The sequence below is a fragment of the Sciurus vulgaris genome (assembly GCF_902686455.1).
Source record: "Sciurus vulgaris genome assembly, chromosome: 13".
Taxonomy (NCBI): Eukaryota; Metazoa; Chordata; class Mammalia; order Rodentia; family Sciuridae; genus Sciurus; species Sciurus vulgaris.
The window spans coordinates 62,053,036-62,076,340 of NC_136474.1; the positions used below are offsets into that span (position 1 = coordinate 62,053,036).

At 38.2% G+C, this 23,305-nt stretch overlaps 1 protein-coding gene across 21 annotated transcripts in view; it reads left to right on the forward strand.

The window, feature by feature from the left end:
- FHOD3 (formin homology 2 domain containing 3) overlaps positions 1-23,305 on the forward strand; it is a 491,479-nt gene that overhangs the window by 264,731 nt on the left and 203,443 nt on the right. For all 21 annotated transcript variants that reach the window (XM_079108491.1, XM_079108492.1, XM_079108488.1 and 18 more), the window contains exon 6: positions 17,882-17,976. In XM_079108491.1, coding sequence (XP_078964617.1) covers positions 17,882-17,976 — 95 coding nt within the window. The remainder of the gene's footprint in view (positions 1-17,881; positions 17,977-23,305) is intronic.

The following is a 23,305-nucleotide window of genomic DNA, read 5'->3' on the forward strand; positions in this document are numbered from 1 at the left end:
AAGTACTAGAGAAAAAGCTACATCTGTACTGAATATGTACAGATGTTTTTCTTCCCCTTATTCCCTGAACAACATAGTATAATAACCATCTACAGTGTATTAAGCATTAAAGTAATCTAGAGATATAAGTATATGGGAGAGTGTATATAGGTTACATGCAAATACTGTACCCTTTTTGTAAGGGATTTTGAGCCTCCATGGATTTTGGTATCCATAGGGAGGTCCTTCAAGCCATCCCTGCAGATACCAAGGATGACTGTACACAAATTATGCATGCAGCATTTCAGGGAAAGAGAATTGAGTATTTTCTCCTCATTTGAAGAATGTATTCATTACTACATTACAATCCATCAACTTAGAATTAATTTTATCATCCATTTTAAACTATTATAAAATATTAAAAGCATACAAAGGAGTATAGAGAATAAGATAAATACACGTGGACATGCCATTGACCTTAAAAATAATCATGCATGTAGTTGAAGGTCCCTAGTGCAACAATCTGCAGTTACCATACTTCCCTCCATTGAAAACTGCTGTGCTGACCACTGTATATTTTCTAGGCCCTATGTAGTACTGTTTTTATGTTTGCAAACTATTAATAAAAGAATTCTACATATTTTCTGTGACACGATACTGTCACTCAGTATTGAAGTGTGGCATTTCTGGATACACATAGTTTCATAATTCATTCTCCTGATGGAATTAGAATGCCTTAATGTTTTATTGTTAAAAACATGCTATAAAAATTCTTGTCTCTGAGCGTGTATACATTTCTCTAGGTTAGAGTATATAGGTATGAGAAAATTTGTAGGCTTTGGGGTTGATAATTATGTTTTATGGAAATAGATTTCATAACCTCTCTGGTATTACCTGTTCTCTGGAAGAAGGCTTGCTTTATATCTCCAGGTAGATACTAATTTTTTCCCATAGGAGTCTTAAAAGTACTATAAATTGCACTATTAGATCAACAGAAACTTAGAGACTCTGGAACCTTCCTGATTTATCTCCATAAGTATATCTTAGTTATCTAGCATTAAGAGTCTTGTAGAATTTCAGTGTTTATTTTGGCACCATCCATAAATGATTGCTGATGCATAAAGTCACTGCATAATGAGGCCCTTGGAATTTGCCTGTTGGGCCCACCTTTGACTGAATTCCTCTCAGCTACATCACTGCTTCCCGCCAGTGCTCATGTTCAGACCCCTATGCTCTGCTCAGCTGCCAGTTCTGCCTTCTTGGAAGGCTGTCTTTCTGTCATGAGTGTTTCCACAGGATGGGAAGAGTCACCTGATTATGACCAGCTGGGTCGTCTTCACCCATTGTTAAATGCTGACTTCTCTCTTCTGATTGCTTTGGACCACAGTCACCACTTTCTAATGTTCCTGGATGATTTCTTGGAGGAGGATTCTGCGAGAACTTGGTTGGGTTTTCAGGGCCAGGTGATGTTGGAAAGTTTGTGGTTTCAAAGACCTCCAGTCTGTGGTCACCTTGCTATCTATGTAGGGCCACTTCCAACCCAACCATGTTTTGTCCTTGAGGATTCCTTACTGTGCTACTGCATCTCCTGACTCAGCAGGAGTTGGAAGGAGGGTAAGATGAGTGGCAGCACATGCTGTGACATCAGTCCCTCCTCCACTAGGAAGGAAGCTGTTAAAATAGTTCCCCTGACTTTGCCCTGGCCTCCTTCCTAATAGACTGCTACTGGCAAGTGATTATTGCTTACTAATTATGTACCATTTACTTGAGCCCCTACCAGCACTGGCACCCCGAGTCCCTCTGTACAGAACTTGAGTACCTTACCTGGGCACAATACACATTTTAAACAAAAATGCACAGTCATTTTTACTCCCCATGTCAGGCCTGAGCTTCCTGAGGATGCCTGTGTTTTGGTTATCCTCACTGTTTTATCCTTACCCAGTAGAACATGAAGGAGAGGAATCAGCATGCTTGAGATCATACCCTTAAGTGGTTGCTGTTAAAACACCTTCCTTTCACAGATTGTGTAAAAATAAAGGAGCCTGAGGACTCATTGCTAGGGCCCTCCCCAGGTCTGGGAAGTGGTGTGTGGGAAGGTAGGACTCAGAGGCGAAAGGTTTGTAAGCACATGTCCCACAGCATGAATCGCAGTGTATAGACAGCCCAGGGGAATGCGCTGTGGAGCCTTGCCTGTCTTTATGGCATGTGCACAAGCAGGGGAGAGGGATATCTTTGAAAGTATGCTAAGTCCTTCTAGGCAACCAGAAATCACACCCCACAGACAGCAGTTACCATCTTGTTAGTCTGAGTTTTTGGAAAGTGATCCATTTCAGTGTGCCTTTGGGCACCCAGAGTAAGTGCGCCTCATCTTGGCTAGACAGATGAGCATAAAGGGAACACCCATTGCTCAGACTCTTCACTTAGGAACTCTGCTGCTGCTTTTTATTTCGTATTTTAGGCTGGGCAAGAGTCCAAAGCTTACCTTGAAGTCAGGGCTTGTCCAAAAGATGCTTGCAGGGTCCTGGAATAAGGGCTGTTGAGGGTGTTGGTACACAGTATCCACGGCTGGAAACCAGGTGAGGAAAGTGCCCTTAATGACAGGGAACTGTGCACTTTGTAGGTGTACATTAGTTCACTTGGTGAGGCATTACCTGTGATTGCTTGAGCTTCCGTTGAGACTGATAGATATAGTTCTAACTCCCATTTGATTCTCACTGTAACTCCTTTAGAAATATCTCCTTGTTTGCTTGCTTTTTTCTTCCGAGGAGGAATTTGAAACCCCAGAGGTCAAGCCATGTGCACACAGTTGCTTGTTTAGTAGAGACAATGCCAGGTGGCCTCAACCCTGAGTTTCTTTGGCTTGAGAGCCCAGACTTGCAACGTGTCCCTGGCCCACCTCCCGCTTCTTGCCTCAGGCCCGTCATGGAGCACAGAGTCCAGTCAGTCTCCATTCCTGACTGCTACAGCATTCTGTACGTTTGGCCAAGGTGGCTCCTGCCAAATGGGCCTAGCAGAGTGCCTGGAGTGTGACAAATGCCGTGACCGTTTGCCCGAGTGAGTGCGTGTGGGCGTCTTAAAGCTAAGAGTTTGGGCCAAACGGAGGACAACACTCCTCGCAGATAGGTGCCTACTGTGCTAAGAAGATTGAAGAGACCTGCAGCAAAGCTTTTTAAAAGTTTTCAGCAACTTTTTTGAAGTTGCTTTGTGTGTGTGTATATGAAGAAGAGTTTACTTTTTGTCTTTCAGTTTAAGAAAATTAATTACAGGGCATAAGGCAGTATTTATCAACTTATTTCCATTATCCACCTAAGGAACTTTTAATATATTTTTTTTCCCTTAATTACCCCTGTGCCCTCTGACCCCATGAAATTTGAATTCTGACCATATACTGTATACCTGTTGATGTACTACGCTCCTGTGAAGACCATGAACCTTTGTAATAGTTATTCTGCTTTTGCTCCCAAGTACCAATGTTATTTCTTGCTCCTGTAGGAAATTCGTGGTCTGCAGTATTTAGTTTCAGTAGTGAGGACATGAGAAATGCTTGTATATTTATAGAAATAAAAACAAAATACTAATCATTGACAGCCTGTAATGACTATTAGGATGGCAAAACAATTCATGTCTAATGAGCATGTAATTACAGCTGCCAGGAAATAGCTATTAAATAAATGGAACCTTCTGCATTGGCCAAGGAGACAGGATGGGTGGTGGCAAGCAGCCTTGAACCCATGGCTTTACTGCCTGGGTCAGTCGGCAAGGGCTACTCAGGGCTCAGATTTATTTGCACACAAGGCGACACCCCCAGAACTGTTCGTGCATGCTTCCAGGTCAGGAGGTCAGGCCACCTGCATCTGGAAATCTTGTCTTTCTTGCTATTTTGATTTCTATGGTGGGTCTTAGGCCTACAACTAGTTAAAGGTGAGGCTTAAGGAAGTAAGGGATAGGGACTGGGGGAGCAGTGGCCTTAGACTTCCAACACAGTGATTCTCAATGAATAGTAAGTTGAAGACACTAAAAGAGTTACAATCTAAAAGGCCATTTATATGTAGCCAAGGACTATTTTTGATAGGATTTTGACTTTTTAAATTTGGTATAAAAATATATACATCATTAAACCATTTCAACCATTTAAAATTGTTTAATTCAGTGGCATTAGTTACCTGCACCACCATCACCACTATTTCCAAAACTTGTCACCTCAAGTCCTGTACCCATTAGGCAATCACTCCCCAGTCTTCCTCCCCACAAGCTGTCTTCTGTCTCTGAAGTGGCCCATTCTAGATATTTTGTATAAGTGCCATCATTCAGTATTTGCCCTTTATGTCTGGCTTATTCTGCTTGGCATATTTCTTCAAAGTTCATCCATGTTCATCCATGATTTTTAAATGTATCCTTATATTAAATGAATCCATGCCTATGAATGTATTCACATATGCTTGAATTTTTTTTTTTTTTTTTTGGTGCTGGGGATTTGAACCCAGGGCCTTGTGCTTGCGAGGCAAGCACTCTACCAACTGAGCTATATCCTCAGCTCAATGTTTGAATTTTTTTGAAGGTAGATAATAGAGTGGTGTGCATAATCAACACAGATTTTGATCATTGTTTTTCTCCTTTAAAGGAGATTTCATTTTTTTCATTTTTCTTTTTTAAGCATCTAAACTTTAGAGCTGCCAGAGATTGAGTATGGTCACAATAGGAGGCTCCCTGCCCCTTTTTTTATTACAATGTCTATGTTGGTATTGTTCTAGGTCATGAATACAAAAAATAGCATCATTAAAATGATGATTAAATGATGCTACATTGAGCAAGCTTTTGGTACTTACAAGGAATTTAGATTTAATTCATAGGCAAATGATGACTACATTGGATCTTGATTTTTAGAAAGCTTCATTGTATAGATCTATAGTAGTCATAAGTCCTTTTGAAAGAAACTAAATGATTGTCTTGTAAACATTATTTGTTGTGTTTTTGGATGTCAGAATTGTAACATAATATTTAAGAGCTGAAAATCTGAAACTGCATCTATCAAAACATGCAACGATGTACCTTTGTAAACACTGGAGATGTGTGGGAACCATTTCCAGCAATTTGGAGTTTTCAAGGTGAGGGACAGGGCAGGGTAGTCTGGGCTGATTGGGACCAGAAACACCTATAGGTCCCTATTCCCAGTTCTCTGTCTTATTGGAGAGTGTGAAATATGGCTCTCAGGATGTAGGAAATTGGTGACTGGGGTGGTGGTGGTTGTATTTGCTTCTGGTTTTAGAGGCAGATGCTGCTACAGAGCCCAAATTCAGAGAGCCTGGCTGGGTCACAGCCCTACCTGAGCACAGCCCATCCGTAATGGTTTGACTGAGCATTGACCAGTGGTTAATATCACTGGCTACACAGGAAAATCACCTGTGGAGCACTGACAAACACCGAGGCCAGGTCTGTACCCACAGCTAGTTAAAGGTGAGGTTTAAGGAAGTAGGGGGCAGGGACTCGGGGAGCAGTGGCCTAAGACTTTCAACACAGCGATTCTCAATGAATAGGAAGTAGAAGATACTAAGAGAGTTGCAATTTAAAGTGTTAAAATCTTAGAAATATAGTGTTAATATATTAGAATGATTTTTAATGCTTTTAGTGCATTATAGTTATACATAATAGTTGGGATCATTTGACATACATGTCATAATCATACATTCATGGAATTTAATTTTTTCCTTTTCATTCCCTGGTGCCACCTCTTTCCTTTTCTCTATTCCCCTGGGTATATGATTTTATTTAAAATAATTCCCACAAAGTATATTTCTGATTTTTATAGGGTTTTGGTTTATGTATAGTTGTATGTCATTAAGCCAGATTCGTAGAGTTGCATCTGGGAAACCTGGGATTGCAGGCAGAAACACCTAATGGACGTGCGCCCCCTAGTGCCAGTCATTTCACATTGCATACCCACAGGGACCTTGGTGTAATGTTAGGCAATGTGGAACTTTGGGGCTGGGGAGCGCTGGAGGTTTTCAGGTGAAATCTCCATGTCTGTCAGATGATAGAGTTGAAGTCCAGAGATCAGTTAGCATAACGGCATCAACGAGCAGTCCTGACAGTCAGCCTTGGGCTGTGCTCATATGCAGTCTCACTTCATCCCAACAATATGGGATCCAGTTTGTATTTGACTGCCACTGTACAAATGTATAAGCTATGAATCCAGAGGCTGGGTATCCTGTACTTCTTAGAAGTAGAAAATGGTGGGGGCATTTGAAGAGAACCAATATGCTTAAAGTGTCCCTGGGTTTGAGTTCTGTGAGTTCTCCTTGATGCTGTACCCTCCTAAAAGCAGAAACCAGAGGAACCAGTGGTACGCTGTGGATGCTCACTCTTTCTGCTAAGTGCACCCCATCCTGGAAGGTATTTCTCTTATCCTTCTCCTCCATAAAACCTTTTCTTAATTACTTGGACTCATACTATCCACGGACTTCTCTGAATTTAGGTATTTATGAGCTCCATCCCACTTGTTTGGTCTTAATTATTCTCTCCAAACCTCATATCTTTTGTACCTGTCATCCAACAGGCAGGGATGCCACTCGGGTGGATGCCCTGTGTTATTCCTCCTGCATGGGCCCTCCCTAGTAGGAGGAGTCATATCTCCCAGAGTCACTGGTCAAATTATTGTCTCTGACTCAGGGTGTCACACCAGGTCCCTGTGGAAAAAGCACATGAAGGTGAGTAAGGCCACCCTGGCCACTGCTAACTCTGCAGAATCCATTTCTGGTTCATTACATCTCTGGTTCTGACTTGGTGTGGGGAGGCTGTGAGCTTCCACTGGTATTTCATTGGATGGAAATCCTGGAAGATCATTATAGAACAGATAATTAAAATGACTATTTTTCTTTCCATAGAGAAACTAGGAGTCTGCCAAAAATTAGTAGAGGCTCAAAACCTGCTAATCTATTAAAATTTTCTTCATTCCTCTGGTTTCTCTTTATCTAAAGAATGGGGGGATGTAGAATGAGAGAGCCTAAGAGGCTGGGGCACACTGGTGTAACCAAGGCCACCGCAGCCTGGGATAATGAGGCTATTCCTATTCTGGTGGCCAGGTAGGGCCTTCGTTTAAGCCTGCTGGTAGGAAGGTGAATGAATACTTCAGAAGCAAATCAGTTAGAAAACCACCTGGCATTAGTTGGGAGAAGAGGAGGCAACGCACGTGACTACAGACTATCCCTTTAGAAAGAAAGGTTGACCAGAAAGATCCACATCAGTCATACTGTTTGAGGGCCCCCTCTTCTGAGAATTACTGATTAGCTTAAAAGTGTTAAGTGAGGACCTTAGTCCTGACTTATTTTAAATTTTATCTTGGGGACTACATTTTTTTTTGAAATGGGCATTCTATAATAGAGAAAAGTTAGGTTTTTTTTTTTTTTTTTTTTTTTTTTTTTTCCCTAAGAATGCTTTAAAAATTTTGCATTACAAATACTGCTGAATGTCAACAGGAAACTCAAAACGTTGACACCTTGTTGGAGCTCTTTGCACTGATTAAATTCTTGTCTCCAGCCTGGAATTGGCAGCTTATTCTCCTTAATTTTCATGCAATCATGGGTGTTGAAAGAGTATTTCTTTGACATTGCCCTTGGGGAAAACTGAGCCAGGACTTGTTATTTAGGGCAGACAATTAAGAAGAAAAAAATAATAATGTGGACTCCAAGGTCATCATTTAGTTCCAAGAATGTCAACATTATCAGTCTGTTTTTAGTATTTAGGTGTAGGTGGGGGGCTTTGGTGAATATAGAAATTAGAGATCAGCAAATCCATTTCAGTGTTAAGAAGACTGAGTTTTAATGGTTCAATTAAAGTAGAAATGCCTTCTTCAAGATGAATTAACTCCTTCGAGAAGGTAAGGTTTGAGTGAGGTGGGGTGGGGATAGTGGTGGTGGTGGTAGTAGTGTTTTCTTCCCTCTGTAGAGATAATTTGGACTTAAAAACTCTTGCTGCATGTTGTCAGAGTCCCACTCTGTTCTAGCTCAGGAAAGCATCGTGCATCTTAGCCTATAGTGTCAGCCTCCAGGAAGGACTATGTCTAACAGCATAATGGCAGTCCTGTTTTCACTCCTAACGGGCAGGTCAGCAGGTCACCCCACCAAAACACAAAGCACTAGTGATATTTCTTGTAGGAGACTATTGGCCTTGTGGTGAGGGAAATTTCTTAAATTTTTCATAGGATTCATCATTTTTTTTTTCCGTTACTTTTGGTAAAAATAAATAGGAGTTATTTCCAGACACATTTTCAAATGGTAGAATATTTCAGTGGCAGTGGAGCATTCTGTTACCAAACCAGTCAGTCTTGCCCACTCTGCCGTGTGTCTCTGAAATCATGGGTTTTGTGAAAATGTTTGTAAGTCAGCCAAAAGTGGGAGCCTCAGGTCTCAAATTTATCTTCTCAATATTGGGATTTACTCACATTTGTGGAATTAAAAAAAAAAAAAAAGTCTGAGGCTTGGGGAAAGATGTCAGACACTAAAAAATGAAATAATCAGTAATCTGCTTATAAACATCATAGATCTTCATAGGATGCATGTTAAGAAAATGGCAGTATTTGTGTGCTCTCCGAGGGTGTGGTTTTGTCCCTCTGCTGTCCAAAGGTCACCCATTGGACACTGCACAGGCCCAAGTGAAGGGTTGGTGGTTTCGAGCAGTTTGAGAGAGAAAAAAGTGACCTCCAAGTTCCTGAAGGAGCTTTTGGACAACCTTGCCTTTGGAACCCTCCACTGGGGGTGTCACCTACAGCAAAGCTAATGGGAATGTACTGCTTGGCCACCCAACCATGAAGATGGGTGATAAAAGCAAGTAGCTAAAGGCAAGGGAAGCTAAAGAGTTGTTCAGATTTCTCCTCAGTTTTAAATCTTTTGTTCATACTACTTTTGTAAAAGAAAAGAGTGGGAAGACCACAGAGGCAAACCAAAATACTCCACTTTCCTAAGAGGACTCTTTTGTTCGTGCTGGAACTATAGTCTCATACAAGTGGATGCCTCGTTTAAAAAACAGAACCTTGTCTAACACAGGAAAAGGACAGGTTTACAACAAAACTTGTAGTATATCCACAGTTATTAACAATTCTCTAGTAAAAAAAAAATGACATTAAAAATACATTGATCTATCCTCTCTCTCCCTTAGGAAGGTGTTGCAGTGTTTGAATTTCTGTGCCCATTCCCAGAATACTTGTGACCGTCACCTCACTGTCATAGGGTAAAAGGAAAGAGGGGATGGGGGTTGATTAAAGACAACACAGGCAGCAATATTTAAGAGCTCTTTGTTTAACAAACCAGATGGTTCTGCCAACGAGAGATTCCCTTTCAACTTTTTCCATGGCAATTTTTGGTGTCTTTGGCTGAAGGAAAGGACATGAACAAGCAAGCAGACAACTAATTTGGTATTGTATTCTTGTGCCTCCAATGTGTAAGAAATTCTTAAAAGCCAGGCTAACTCTGGTTTTTAGAATGAATGTATATTTTATATGTGCTTGACATAAATGTATGGAATGTGAAACTAATTGAAAATTGATAGACTTGGAGTTGAACCCTTAGATGGCAGCAAAAGATCTGGAGAGACAGGAGCCTGGATGGTCTAGGCAAGAAGCTGGAAGGCCTGGCAGGCTGGTTAGAGGTGTGAGGACCTCAGGCCCCTTCCTGAGATAAGAGGAAGACACAGCCCCGTCTAGCTTCAGCTGGCATGTCTAATGCTGTGGAACATTCGGTGGTAGGAACATCTATTACAGATTCGAAAGAGGGTGGGAGACTGGCTGGACCTGAGTTTCCAGGCCACCATTTTCTGTAATCCAGGAGTGATTCTGGGAGCTAGATCTGCATCAATAGTGGACGGAAGAGAAGAGCTTTAAAAAAGAAAGAAGGGAGGGAGAGACAGAGGGAGGAGAGACAGGCTTAGAGTGATGAGACAGAATTCAGAGTGGACCCTGACGGCAAGACCCCAGGCCACCTTCCACATCACTGCTGAGGTGGCTCTTCTAAATGGAGAGCAGGGAAAAGTTTTGATTCTAGGTATCACACATGACCCTGTCATTCCTGCTGAATTCAGCTATAAAACCTGGAGAGAAAAGGCACAGAGCAACTATTTGAGGGCCCGGAAGGGTAAATGGCAGTAAACAGACTGGGGAAGAAGACTGGAATTTGAAATAGCATTGAACAGATGGTGCTTTTCACATTTTCTTCTGGCATTCCTGGTCTGGATTCAAATTGGCACCAACCCCCAAAGTGGGCATTGGTATGGGCAGAATTTCAGAGCTTCCTGCCTATCTTGAGTAGGAGAGGAAATCCCCAAACACCATGTTTCTTTTTCTGCTTGCTGTTACCTTGCACCCCTGTCCCCAGGTACTCCAAGGTGAGACCCACTGTGGGAACAGGAAGGGCTTGTAGCCACCTAAAACTGAGGAGCAGGGTGTAAACTTCCACTCTGAATGGGAGGGAACTGTGGTCACAAGAGGACTGGAGTGAACTCTGGTTACCTATTTTTTTTCCCTGTTCTGCTTGGCCCCAGATGTGTAAGCAGTCACAGAAAGCAAGTGGCTGAGCAGATGAAATAGTGCCCCAGTTCTCTGACTGAAAAACTACAAGGGAGAACCTTATGGAACCTACAAGCGTCAGGGAGATAATGGAGGAGGAGGAGTTCAGGGACCTGACCCTGAAAGTTTTGTGGGACTGTGATCTCACCACAAGCTGTCGATGCATGAATCTGCTCCAGGCAGTGCACCAAAGACTCTGAGAACCAAACAAGATAGACCACTGCCCAAGTCCCAGACTGTCCCTGGTACTCATACAGGACGGATCTGAAGGACACAGAAAAGGTTGTGAAAACTGAACTGATGTTGCATCCACAGCCCATGGAAGGTAGGTCAGGACTGGGGGCTCAACTGGCATTAGGTTAATTGCCTGGTTAAACAAAAATGCCAACATTTTCTGTAATACTTAAACAAAAGTCAGAATTTCATAACATAATTTTCAAAATATTTAGGACATAAGCCAAAACTACTTGGCATGAAATAAGCTAGGAAAATCTCAACTTGCATGGGAAAGACAGATCAACAGATCCCGGTGCCAAGGTGATACAGATACTGAACTTTGTCAAAGTCTTTAAAGCAACTGTTAGAAAAGTGCTTCAGAAAGTAAGGGTGAACCTGTTGAAATGAATAGAAAGTCCCAGCAAAGAAATGGAAGATTAAAGAGAGACACCTGATGAAAAAGTTACAAGTGAAAAATATAATTAAGAAAATATAGGAAGCTCACCAGATGTGCCCAGTAGCAGATTGGAAATGATAGAACTACATTCAAACACATCAATAATTACATTAAATAGGACTGTCTAATCCAGTTATCAGAATGGATAAACAAAGCAAGACCCAACTAAATATCTACGTGAAATGCACCTTAATAATGCTCTACATAGTTAGAAAGTGAAAGGATACAGAAATAAGAACCATGCAAATGCTAATTTAAAGAAAACTAAAGTTGCTATATTAATGAAAATGACAGGTAAAGAAGACATTATAATGACAAAAGGGTCAGTTCACCCAGAGAAGTAGAGCTTCAAAATATATGAAGCCAAAATCGAAATAACTGAATCAAAAAAGTCCTATTATGGCAGAGACTTAAATACTTCTCTTCTGGTGATCAATAGAATTGATAGACTGAAAATCAGCAAAGTTATAGAGGAGCTGAATAGTACCATCAGCCAACTAGTTCTAATTGATGTTTTTAGACCATTCCACCTAACCACAGAAGAATACATATTCTTGTCAAATATGCACCAACATTCACCAAGATAGACCATATCCTGGGTCATAAAACAAACCATAACAAATGTAAAAGAATTGAAATCATATGATGTATTTTCTGACTGTAATGGAATTAAACTAAATCAATGACAGAAGGATAACATAATATGTACAAACACTTAGGTTATCCTGAAGTGTGTTAAATTCTATGTGTTAAAGAGGAATTCTCAAGGGAAATATTCTGTACTAAATGAAAATGAAAATAAAACATATCAAAATGTGTGAGATACATTTCATGTCGGTTAATTTAAAACATCTCATGCCTATATAGAACACTCTGATCAATTATATAAACATCTACATTTAAGAAACCAGAGTGTGAAAAGTCTGAATAGTAGGAAAAAAATAGTAAGAGTAGAAATTGATAAAATTTGAAAACCAAGAAATGATAGAGAAAAATCAATGGAACAAGAAAACTGGATCTTTGAAAAGACAAATGATGAACAAGAATAACTAAAAGAAAAAAAGGGGGACACTCATTGCCAACATTAGAAATGAGACACCGCCTACAGGTATTAATGAATAATAGAATACCATGAGCAACCCTGAGCATACAAAATTGATACTTTATGTAAAAGTGGGTCGGTTCCTTATAAACCACAAACTACCAAAACTCAACCAAGATGAAGGAAAACCTGACCCAGCCCTATGTAACTAGTATTAATTATAACTGCTTAAGAAAATTGTAATTAACCTTCTGAAAAAGGAATCTCCAGGACCAGATGGTTTCCTGGCAAGTTCTACCAAACATTTAGAGACAAAACTAATTTTATACAATCTCTTCCAGAAAATAGGGAAGAAAACTTTCCAACTCATTTTATGAGGCCAGCATTACCATAATATGAAAACCAGACAAAGACAGGATACCACAGACCAATATTTGTCATGAACAAAGATGCAAGACTCCTTAACAAAATAGTAGCAAATCAAATCCAGCAATACGTAAAAAGAATAATACACCATGGCCAAAGGGATGCAAGGCTCATTCAGTATTGGAAATTCAATCAGTGTAACCCATCACATTAACAGTCTGCAGGAAACACACATAATTGAATCAGTTGGTACAGGAAAAGCATTTGACAAAATTCATCATTCATGATCAACAAACTTAGCAAACTAGAAATTGGAGGAACTTTTCTTACCTTGGTAAAAGATGGTTTACAAAAATCCACCTCTAACTTTACACTAGTGAAAGACTAAATACTTTCCCCCAATACTGGGAACAAGGCAAGGTCCTACTACCACACCTATTGAACATTATACTCAAAGTCTTACCAGTGCAGTAAGGCACAGTAGCAGATAGATTGGAAAGGAATAAATAAAACCGTTCTTGTTCGCAAGACAGTATTATTACCTATGTAGAAAATCCAAGGGAATCGACCAAAATCAAAACAAAACCCCCAAACATCCCAGCATTAATAAGTAATCAAGTTATAGAATCCGAGGCTAACACACAAAAATCAATTTTATTTCTGTGTACAAATAATAAATTGGGAATGGAAGTGTTTTTAAAATACCACTTATGATAGTTCCGAAGAACATGAATTAATGAATTTAACAACAAAAACCAACACAAAACATGTATCAGAACTATAGTTAAAAGTTAAAAAACACTAATGAAAAACAGAGAAAATCTAAATAGACCTACTTGGTGTGTGGACTCAACATAGGGCAAATATGTCAGTTCTCCCAAAATTTACGTACACGTAGTTGCAATGTTTTCAGAAATACTTTTTTTTTTTTTTTTTGTCAGTGCTAGGATTTATGTGAAAAGGCAAGAGAATAAAAATAGCCAAAAGAATTTTGAAAAAGCTGAGATAAATAGGAATCATATTCATGGTACTCCTGATAATGGACATTGCCAAGGGCTAAATAGACCAGTGAGACAGAAAGAGACCCACATAAACAGCCAAGTGACTTTTTTGGCAAATTTGCAAAAGCAATTAAATAGAGAAAGGAAGTCTCTTAAAAAGATAGTGTTAGATCAATTGGACATCTATATTAAAAAATGAACCTCAGTGTAAACCTCGTACTTTGCACAAAAATTACCTCAAATTGGATCATGAAGTTATGTATTAGAAGAAAACAGAAAATCTTGGTGAGTTGGGGTGAAACAAGGAGTTCTTGCATTCCATCTCATGGTGAGCAGCTGAGTAACTTCAACTGTGAGGGTAGGAAAGTTCAGTCCCCAGCTGTGTGTCTTCAAGAAGTGTTCAAGGTATGTTTCTGTTCATGCATGAGTGAAGTCTGATGGCAGTGAGGTAATAATTAACTTATGACTAACATTTATTGAACACCTACTGTGGGTCAGGTACTGTTTTAACTGAATCCCCACAACATCCCTACAAAATAGGTACTGCAAAATTATTCTCTCATTTTTGAAATCAAGAAATTGATGTACAGAAGAATAAATTATGCTGATATTAAATTCCATGAGTGGCAGAAAAATGAAAATCATTAATTTTCGTGGCTCCTGTAACCTAGGCTGTGTTTTCGTGGTGTCTCTTGTTCTGTTGTGGATTTTATTCTCAGTCCACCTGCAGGTTGCTGAATCTGCTGTGAATCCTAGCTGGCTAGCCCAATCGAGCCTATTTAGTGCCATCTTGTGTCTGGAGTGGATTTTGCAGGAAGAATTGTTCAGCATGGGGACTGGGTACATCTCGTGTACATGTATGTCTGCATGATCAATGTGGTCCTGCAATATGTATAACCAGAAAAATGAGAGATTGCCCTCCATTTATGTATGATCTATTAAAATGTGTAAATGTATTCTACTGTCATGTACAATTAAGTAGAACAAATAAAATTTTAAAATAAATACAAATTAGTTAACATGACATTAAAAAAACCAAAAGACTGGGTATAAGCAATGTAGTGGGCAAGTTTTGAATTTTACATATCAAAATTTGTTGTCAAATCAGTGTGATCAGGAACTTGAATTGGACATGAACTTCCACAGAAGATCAGTTGGTAGAATCTTGGGGGAAAACAGATCAAGTTGGTGTTCAAATCTTCACTGGTCCTCCACTTCCATAGTAATCTCCCACTTTCTAGGCATTCATGCCCTAACAGAGACCTTGAGTAGGTAGGGTGGTCTTGCTTATCTGCTTTGGTGGGCCAGGGGAGGGGGTGGTGACCCTCCCCATGGACTGCACCATCCAGAAATTTGAATAGCGCATTTATCTTTCCTTGTGCCATTAAGCTGATACATATAGCAGAAAATGCTAGAATGTGCTTCAGCATTGGCTTTCTCAACTGTGGAACGCAGAACTGGAGAAGGCCTGGGTGGTAAATTCCCCTTCCCTGGAAACTTTATCCTTCTGTCTTGGAAGGAAAGGAGGGGGAAAACGGGGGCAGAATGTGCTGAGTTCTCCCCACTCCTTCATGAAGTTGGGGCTGCATCTCTAAAGGAGATGGGGGTGGGGAGCAAAACATTCTAAAAACATAAGCATCTAACAACCTTCCTCAGTCTTATTTTTGTCCCTTTTACATATTGTGTACTTTTCTATTACAGAAGTGATGTTCATAGTGGAAAATCAGGAAAACAGAAAAAGTAGGGAAAAAAAATGCATCCAGAGAACATATATTCAGCCTTAATGTGTACTATTTTATGAACTTTTCATTCCTGCGAAGCACAGGATTTGAGTGTTTCATCGAATTGATTGTTACACTTTTATACCTGCTTTTTAATTATTATAAACATTTCACTGTAACACAGCTTTGAGTTCTGGAACCTTGCTAGGCATGGCTTTATCTTTATTTTTTTGAAAGCTAGTCATCTGGCAGTGATGAAGTTTCGGGCACATTTCTTCCCTTCTAAGAGTCTCAGTTTTTTCCTCTATCAAATAGGAGTAATAATAACCATTGTATGGGACTGTTATATTAATAACGTGCTTAAAGTCCCTCCTGGGAGCTAGGTACATAGCACTAAATACATGGTGACTTTAAAAATAATTATAGCACAAAATAGCCTGTTACCAAGGTTTCTACAAGTTTGCCCTGTCATCAGGAATATATGAAGTTACTTATTTAACCTCCCCAGTATCATTTCTTTTTTAAAATACTTTTGCAAACTTAAAATGCTTTCATCATTGTTTTGGTTTGCATTAGTTTTACTATAGCAAGAATGAACACTTTTGTGTGTAAACCAGTTTATCTTATGAAATGATATTTGCCTTTTTTCTACTGGCATTTAGCATTTTCTTATCAGGTAATTTGAGCTATTAGCACAATAAATTAGTTGTTTTATATTTGCTGTTGTATACATAATGATCTGGTATTATTTTTATATCAGACTATTTTCTTAGTATGTTACATATGTCTCTTTAAGATAAGAAATGTGGTAATTGTGATCTTTATAAATTTTGTGAAATTTTGTTCCTATATTAACAAGTAATGACAATATTATATATTCATTTCCAATCATTCTCCCTTTTATTACTTTGCATATCTTAATAAATTTGTCTGAAACTGTAGCATTAAATTATCATGGGCTTAAGTTAGCATCACTTAACAGTATTCCTAATTTTAATAGGAATATGTGTGTTTCACTGTTAACTAGAATGATTCTATTTCCAAATATATACTGTTGATTGTGTCAAAGTTATGTCAGAATCATTTAAAATTTTTTGAGTTTATGTGCATAGTTCTTCAGAATGATCGTGGTTTTGTTTGACCTTTTTTTGTCCAGGATAATAGTTTTCTGATGTCACATGTTTGTATAATTAAAATTAGTATGTACTCAGTATTCTATGTCTTGCTATTTTCAATGAACGCATTTCACAAAGATTGCTTCCTACAACCTACATGTAAACTTTGTTATATGTAATATATAAACAATTCTAAAAGAATCTATTACTATATTAAGAATTATTGTCCTCAAGTTATGGAATTATGAATTTTAACTTTGTTCATCTGTATTTTTCCTATTTTCTAAAATGAGATGTCCTACTGTTATCAGCCAAAAAAAAAGTTGCCTAAAAACATCAATGTCGTATCATTTAAGGATGAAATAGGAGATCACATGATTTAAGGAAGCCTACTCACGTAGGGTATAACTTCTGTTTGTTCATTAGCTATAGTCCAAATTACTTTGATGCTAATGGAGCTGAAAAAATGGAATTAATATATGCTTAAAAAGCAACATGACCTGTATTCGTGCTTTAATTGGGAGGGATGCGGTGGTACGTGAGATTGAACTTGGGGACATTTGACCACTGAGCCACATCCTCAGCCCTATTTTGTATTTTATTTAGAGACAGGGTCTCACTGAGTTGTTTAGCGCCTTGCTTTTGCTGAGCCTGGTTTTGAACTCGCAATCTTGTCTTAGCCTCCCGAGCTGCTAGGATTACAGGCATGCACCACTGTGCCCTGCTTGTATTTGGTCTTTGGAGAATAATGACAATATGTGAATTTCTAAGAATTTAGGACTTGGTAGCTCAGTGTGGTATCACACACCTATAATCCCAGTGGCTGGGGAGGCTGAGGCAGGAGGATCACAAGTTCGAAACCAGCCTCAACAACTTATCAAGGCCCTAAGCAACTTAGTGAGACCCTGTCTCAAAATAAAGAATAAAAAGGGGCTGAGGATGTGGATTAGTGGTTAAGCATCCCTGGATTCAATCCCCAGTGCCAAGAAAAAAAAAAAAAACATGATGACTTTTCCATAGCAGACATTTTTAAACAGAAAATTCTTTAAAGGATGTTATAAATAATATTTAAGTGCATGTTCAGTACTTATCCAAGGGAATAAAATTGGATTAGCTTGGGAGGGTCCCATAGAGTATGGGGCCTGCTGACCCACTATAGGTCCTCTTGGCTCCAATGGGGGGCCAGACACCATTGTGTAGTGTCTGGGATATACACAGGCATAGAAACAGAAAACCGTGTGTTTATTCATTAAGGTACACATAAATAGCATTGAATTTGATATCTTCATTGTGTCTCCCAGATGCCAGAAATAAATATATAATTTTTTTATGTAGTCAATACTTTGGCTAATTTCAAATTTCTACTTTTCTTTAGATTTGGTTCCTAATGTACTGTGTACTTTATGAAAATTTTTTTTTTCTCTTCCCGTAGCTTTGGGCCAGATTATGTTGTATGTGGATGGGATGAACGGAGTAATAAACCACAATGAAACCATTCAGTGGCTGTACACACTCGTTGGCTCAAAGGTAAGAGAAGGTTATGGTTGAATATTTTGTTCAGTTTGCCTATCATGTGCCTTTCTTTTTGTTACCTTCTCTTTGATGGTTTGGTAGAATGAAATCCTGTCTCAGTATAATGAAGATTACTATTGTGCAGATTAAAACACACTTAAATTACAGCTTATGAAATTTAATTCATTTCTATTCTTTCTTCTCTTAAACTATAATCAAATGGGTTTGGCACCTTTGGTTAAATGAAATGATGTACCCCATTTGTGTACAATGAATCAAAATGCAGTCTGTAAAAAATTAAAAAATAAATAAATAATTAAACATTATACCATAGCTGTACATCTATGTACCTTCTATATTTTATGTTCATATATGTTAAGGTACTTACCACTTTATATGTTGTACACGTGTATATGCACATCAGTATGTATAGATGAAAGAATCTGAGATTGCCTTATTTTTTTTTTATTGGTTTATTTTTTATGTGGTGCTGAGAATCAAACCCAGTGCACTCCACCACTGAGCTACAACCCCAGAACCAGCCCTTTTTATTTTTTTTATAAATTTTTTTTATTGTAAACAAATGGGATACATGTTGTTTCTCTGTTTGTACATGGAGTAAAGGCATACCATTTGTGTAACCATAAATTTACATAGGGTAATGTTGTTTGATTTATTCTGTTACTTTTTCCCTTCCCCCACCCCTCTCACCCCTCTTTTCCCTCTGTACAGTCCTTCCTTCTTCCATTCTTGCCCCCCTCCCTAACCTTAACTCTAACCCTAACACTAACCCCTCCCACCCCCCATTATGTGTCATTATCCACTTATCAGCGAGATCATTAGACCTTTGATTTTTTTGAGATTGGCTTATCTCACTTAGCATGATATTCTCCAATTTCATCCATTTGCTGCAAATGCCATAATTTTATCATTCTTCATGGCTGAATATTCATGGAGTAATATTCCATTGTGTGTGTGTGTGTGTGTGTGTGTATACACACACACACACCACAGTTTCTTTATCCATTCATCAACTAAAGGACATCTAGGTTGGTTCCACAATCTGGCTATTGTGAATTGAGCAGCTATGAACATTGATGTGGCTGTATCTCTGTAGTATGCTGATTCTAAGTCCTTTGGGTATAGGCCCAGGAGTGGGATAGCTGGGTCAAATGGTGGTTCCATTCCAAGCTTTCTGAGGAATCTCCATACTGCTTTCCAGAGTGGCTGCACTAATTTGCAACACTACCAGCAATGCATGAGTGTACCTTTTTCCCACATCCTTGCCAACACTTGTTATTGCTTGTGTTCTTGATAATCGCTATTTTAATTGGGGTGAGATGGAATCTTAGGGTAGTTTTGATTTGCATTTCTCTCAATTCTAGAGATGTTGAATATTTTTTCATATATCTGTTGATTGCTTGTACATCTTCTGTGAAGTATCTGTTTATTTCCTTAGCCCATTTGTTGATTGGATTATTTGTATGTTTGGTGTAGAGTTTTTTGAGTTCTTTATATATTCTGGAAATTAGTGCTCTATCTGAAGTATGAGTGGCAAAGATTTTTTCCCACTCTGTAGGCTCTCTCTTAACATTGCTGATAGTTTCCTTTGCTGAGAGAAAGCTTTTTAGTTTGAATCTATCCCAGTTGTTGATTCTTGCTTTTATTTCTTGGGCTATGGGAGTCCTATTAAGGAAGTCTGATCCTAGGCTGACATGTTGAAGATTTGGACCTACTTTTTCTTCTATAAGACGCAGGGTCTCTGGTCTGATTCCAAGGTCCTTGATCCATTTTGAGTTGAGTTTTGTGTAGGGTGAGAGATATGGGTTTAGTTTCATTCTGTTGCATATGGATTTCCAATTCTCCCAGCACCATTTGTTGAAGAGGCTATCTTTTCTCCATTGCATATTTTTGGCCCCTTTTTCTAGTATGAGAAAATTGTATTTATTTGGGTTTGTGTCCATGTCCTCTATTCTGTACCATTGATCTACCTGTCTATTTTGGTACCAATACCACGCCGTTTTTGTTACTATTGCTTTGTAGTAGAGTTGAAGATCTGGTATTGCGATACCCCCTGGTTTGCTCTTTCTGCTAAGGATTTCTTTAGCTATTCTGGGTTTCTTATTCTTCCAGATGAATTTCATAATTGCTTGCTCTATTTCTGTAAGGTCCATCATTGGGATTTTAATTGGAATTGCATTGAATCTGTATAGCACTTTTGGTAGTAAGGCCATTTGGACAATATTAATTTTGCCTATCCAAGAATATGGGATATCTTTCCATCTTCTAAGGTTTTCTTTAATTTTCTGTAGTTCTCATTGTAGAGGTCTTTCACCTCTTTTGTGAGATTGATTCCCAAGTATTTTTTTTTTTTTTTTTTTGATGCTATTGTGAATGGGGTAGTTTTCCTAACTTCTCTTTCTGAAGATTCATCACTTATGTATAAAAATGCATTGGATTTATGAGCATTGATCTTGTAACCTGCTACTTTACTAAATTCACTTATGAGTTCTAAGAGTTTTCTGGTGGAATTTCCAGGTTCCTCTAAATATATAATCCTGTCATCAGTGAACAGGGATAGTTTGAGTTCTTCTTTTCCTATTCACATCTCTTTAATTTCTTTGTTTGTCTAATTGCTCTGGCTAGAGTTTCAAGGACGATGTTGAATAGAAGTGGTGAAAGAGGGCATCCCTGCCTTGTTCCAGTTTTTAGGGGGAATGCTTTCAGTTTTTCACCATTTTGAATGATATTGGCCATGGGCTTAGCGTAGATGGCCTTTACAATGTTAAGAAATGTTCCCACTACCCCAATTTTTTCTAGTGTTTTGAGCATGAAGGGATGCTGTATTTTATCAAATGCTTTTTCTGCATCTATTGAAATAATCATGTGATTCTTGACTTTAAGTCTATTAATATGGTGAATTACGTTTATTGATTTCCTGATGTTGAACCAACCTTGCATCCCTGGGATAAAACCTACTTGATCGTGGTGCACTATCTTTTTAATATGTTTTTGTATGCGATTTGCTAAAGTTTTGTTGAGAATTTTTGCGTCGATGTTCATTAAGAATATTGGTCTGAAAATTTCTTTCCTCGATGTGTCTCTGTCTGGTTTAGGTTTCAGTGTGATATTGGCTTCATAGAATGAGTTTGGGAGGGCTCCCTCCTCTTCTATTTCATGGAATACTTTGAGGAGTATTGGAATGAGCTCTTTTTAAAGGTTTTGTAGAACTCGGCTAAGAACTCATCTGGTCCCTGATTTTTCTTTGTTAGTAGGCTTTTGATGACATATTCTATTTCATTGCTTGAAATTGATTTTTTAAGTTGTGTATATCCTCCTTGTTCAGTTTAGGTAATTCATATGTCTCTGCAAACTTGTTGATGTTTTTGAGGTTTTCTGGTTTTTTTTTTTTTTTTTTTTATTGTAAACAAATGGGATACATGTTGTTTCCTATACAACACTAAAGAAAGAAATTAAAGAACACCTTAGAAGATGGAAAGATCTTCCATGTTCTTGGATAGGAAGAATTAATATTGTCAAAATGGCCATACTACCTAAAGTGCTATACAAATTCAATGCAATTCCAATTAAAATCCCAATTGTGTACCTTACAGAAATAGAGCAAGCAATTATGAAATTCATCTGGAAGAATAAGAAACCCAGAATAGCTAAAGCAATCCTTAGCAGGAAGAGTGAAACAGGGGGTATTGCAATACCAGATCTTCAACTCTACTACAAAGCAATAGTAACAAAAACGGCATGGTATTGGTACCAAAATAGAAAGGTAGATCAATGGTACAGAATAGAGGACACGGACACAAACCCAAATAAATACAATTTTCTCATACTAGACAAAGGGGCCAAAAATATGCAATGGAGAAAAGATAGCCTCTTCAACAAATGGTGCTGGGAGAATTGGAAATCCATATGCAACAGAATGAAACTAAACCCATATCTCTCACCATGCACGAAACTAAACTCAAAATGGATTAAGGACCTCGGAATCAGACCAGAGACCCTGCAGATTATAGAAGAAAAAGTAGGTCCAAATCTTCACCTTGTTGGTCGAGGTTTTCGGTTTTGTTGGAGTATAGATTTTCAAAATAGCTTCTAATTATGTTTTGTATTTCACTCGTGTCTGTTGTGATATTTCCTTGTTCATTCTGAATTTTAGTAATTAGTTTTCTCTCTCTTTCTCTTTGTTAGTGTGGCTAAGGGTTTATCAATTTTATTTTTTCAAAGACACAACTCTTTATTTTGTTAATTTTTTCAATTGTTTCTTTTGTTTCAATTTCATTGATTTCAGTTCTGATTTTAACTATTTCCTGCTTTCTACTACTTTTTGTGTTGGTCTGCTCTTCTTTTCCTAGGGCTTTGAGCTGTAGTGTTAAGTCGTTTATTTGTTGATTTTTTTCTTCTTTTATTTAATGCGCTCCATGAAATAAATCTTCCTCTAAGTACTGCTTTCATACTGTCCCAGAAATTTTGATATGATGTGTTTTTGTTCTCGTTTACTTCTAAGAATTTTTTTATTTCCCTCCTGATGTCTTCTGTGATCCATTCATCATATAATAACATATTTTTTAATCTCCAGGTATTGGAGAAGTTTGTTTTTTATTCTGTCATTTATTTCTAATTTCAATCCATTATGATCTGATAGAATACAAGGTAGTATCTCTATCTTCTTGTATTTGCTAACAGTAGCTTTGTGGCGTAAAATATGGTCTATTTTAGAGAAGGATCCATGTGCTGCTGAGAAGAAAGTGTATTTGTTCTTTGTGGATGGTATATTCTATATATGTCGGTTAAGTCTAAATTGTTGATTGTGTTATTGAGATCTATGGTTTCTTTATTCAATCTTTGTTTGGAGGATCTATCCAGTGGTGAGAGAGGTGTGTTAAAATCACCTAGTATTATTGTGTTGCGGTCTATTTGATTTCTGGAATTGTGAAGGACTTGTTTGATGTACAGGGATGAGCCAGTGTTTGGGGCATAGATATTTATGATTGTTATGTCTTGCTGATTTATGCTTCCCTTAAGCAGTATGTATTGTCCTTCTTTATCCCTTCTGACTAGTTTTGGCTTGAAGTCCACATTATCTGAAATGAGGATGGATACTCCAGCTTTTTTGCTGTGTCCATATGCATGGTATATTTTTCCCATCCTTTCACCTTTAGTCTATGGGTATCTCTTGCAGGCAGCATAGTGTTGGATTTTTCTTTTTAATCCAATCTGCCAGTCTATGTCTTTGATTGATGAGTTCAGGCCATTAACATTCAGGTTATTATTGTGATATGATTTGTATTCCCAGTCATTTGACTCATTTTTGTTTTTTGACATGATT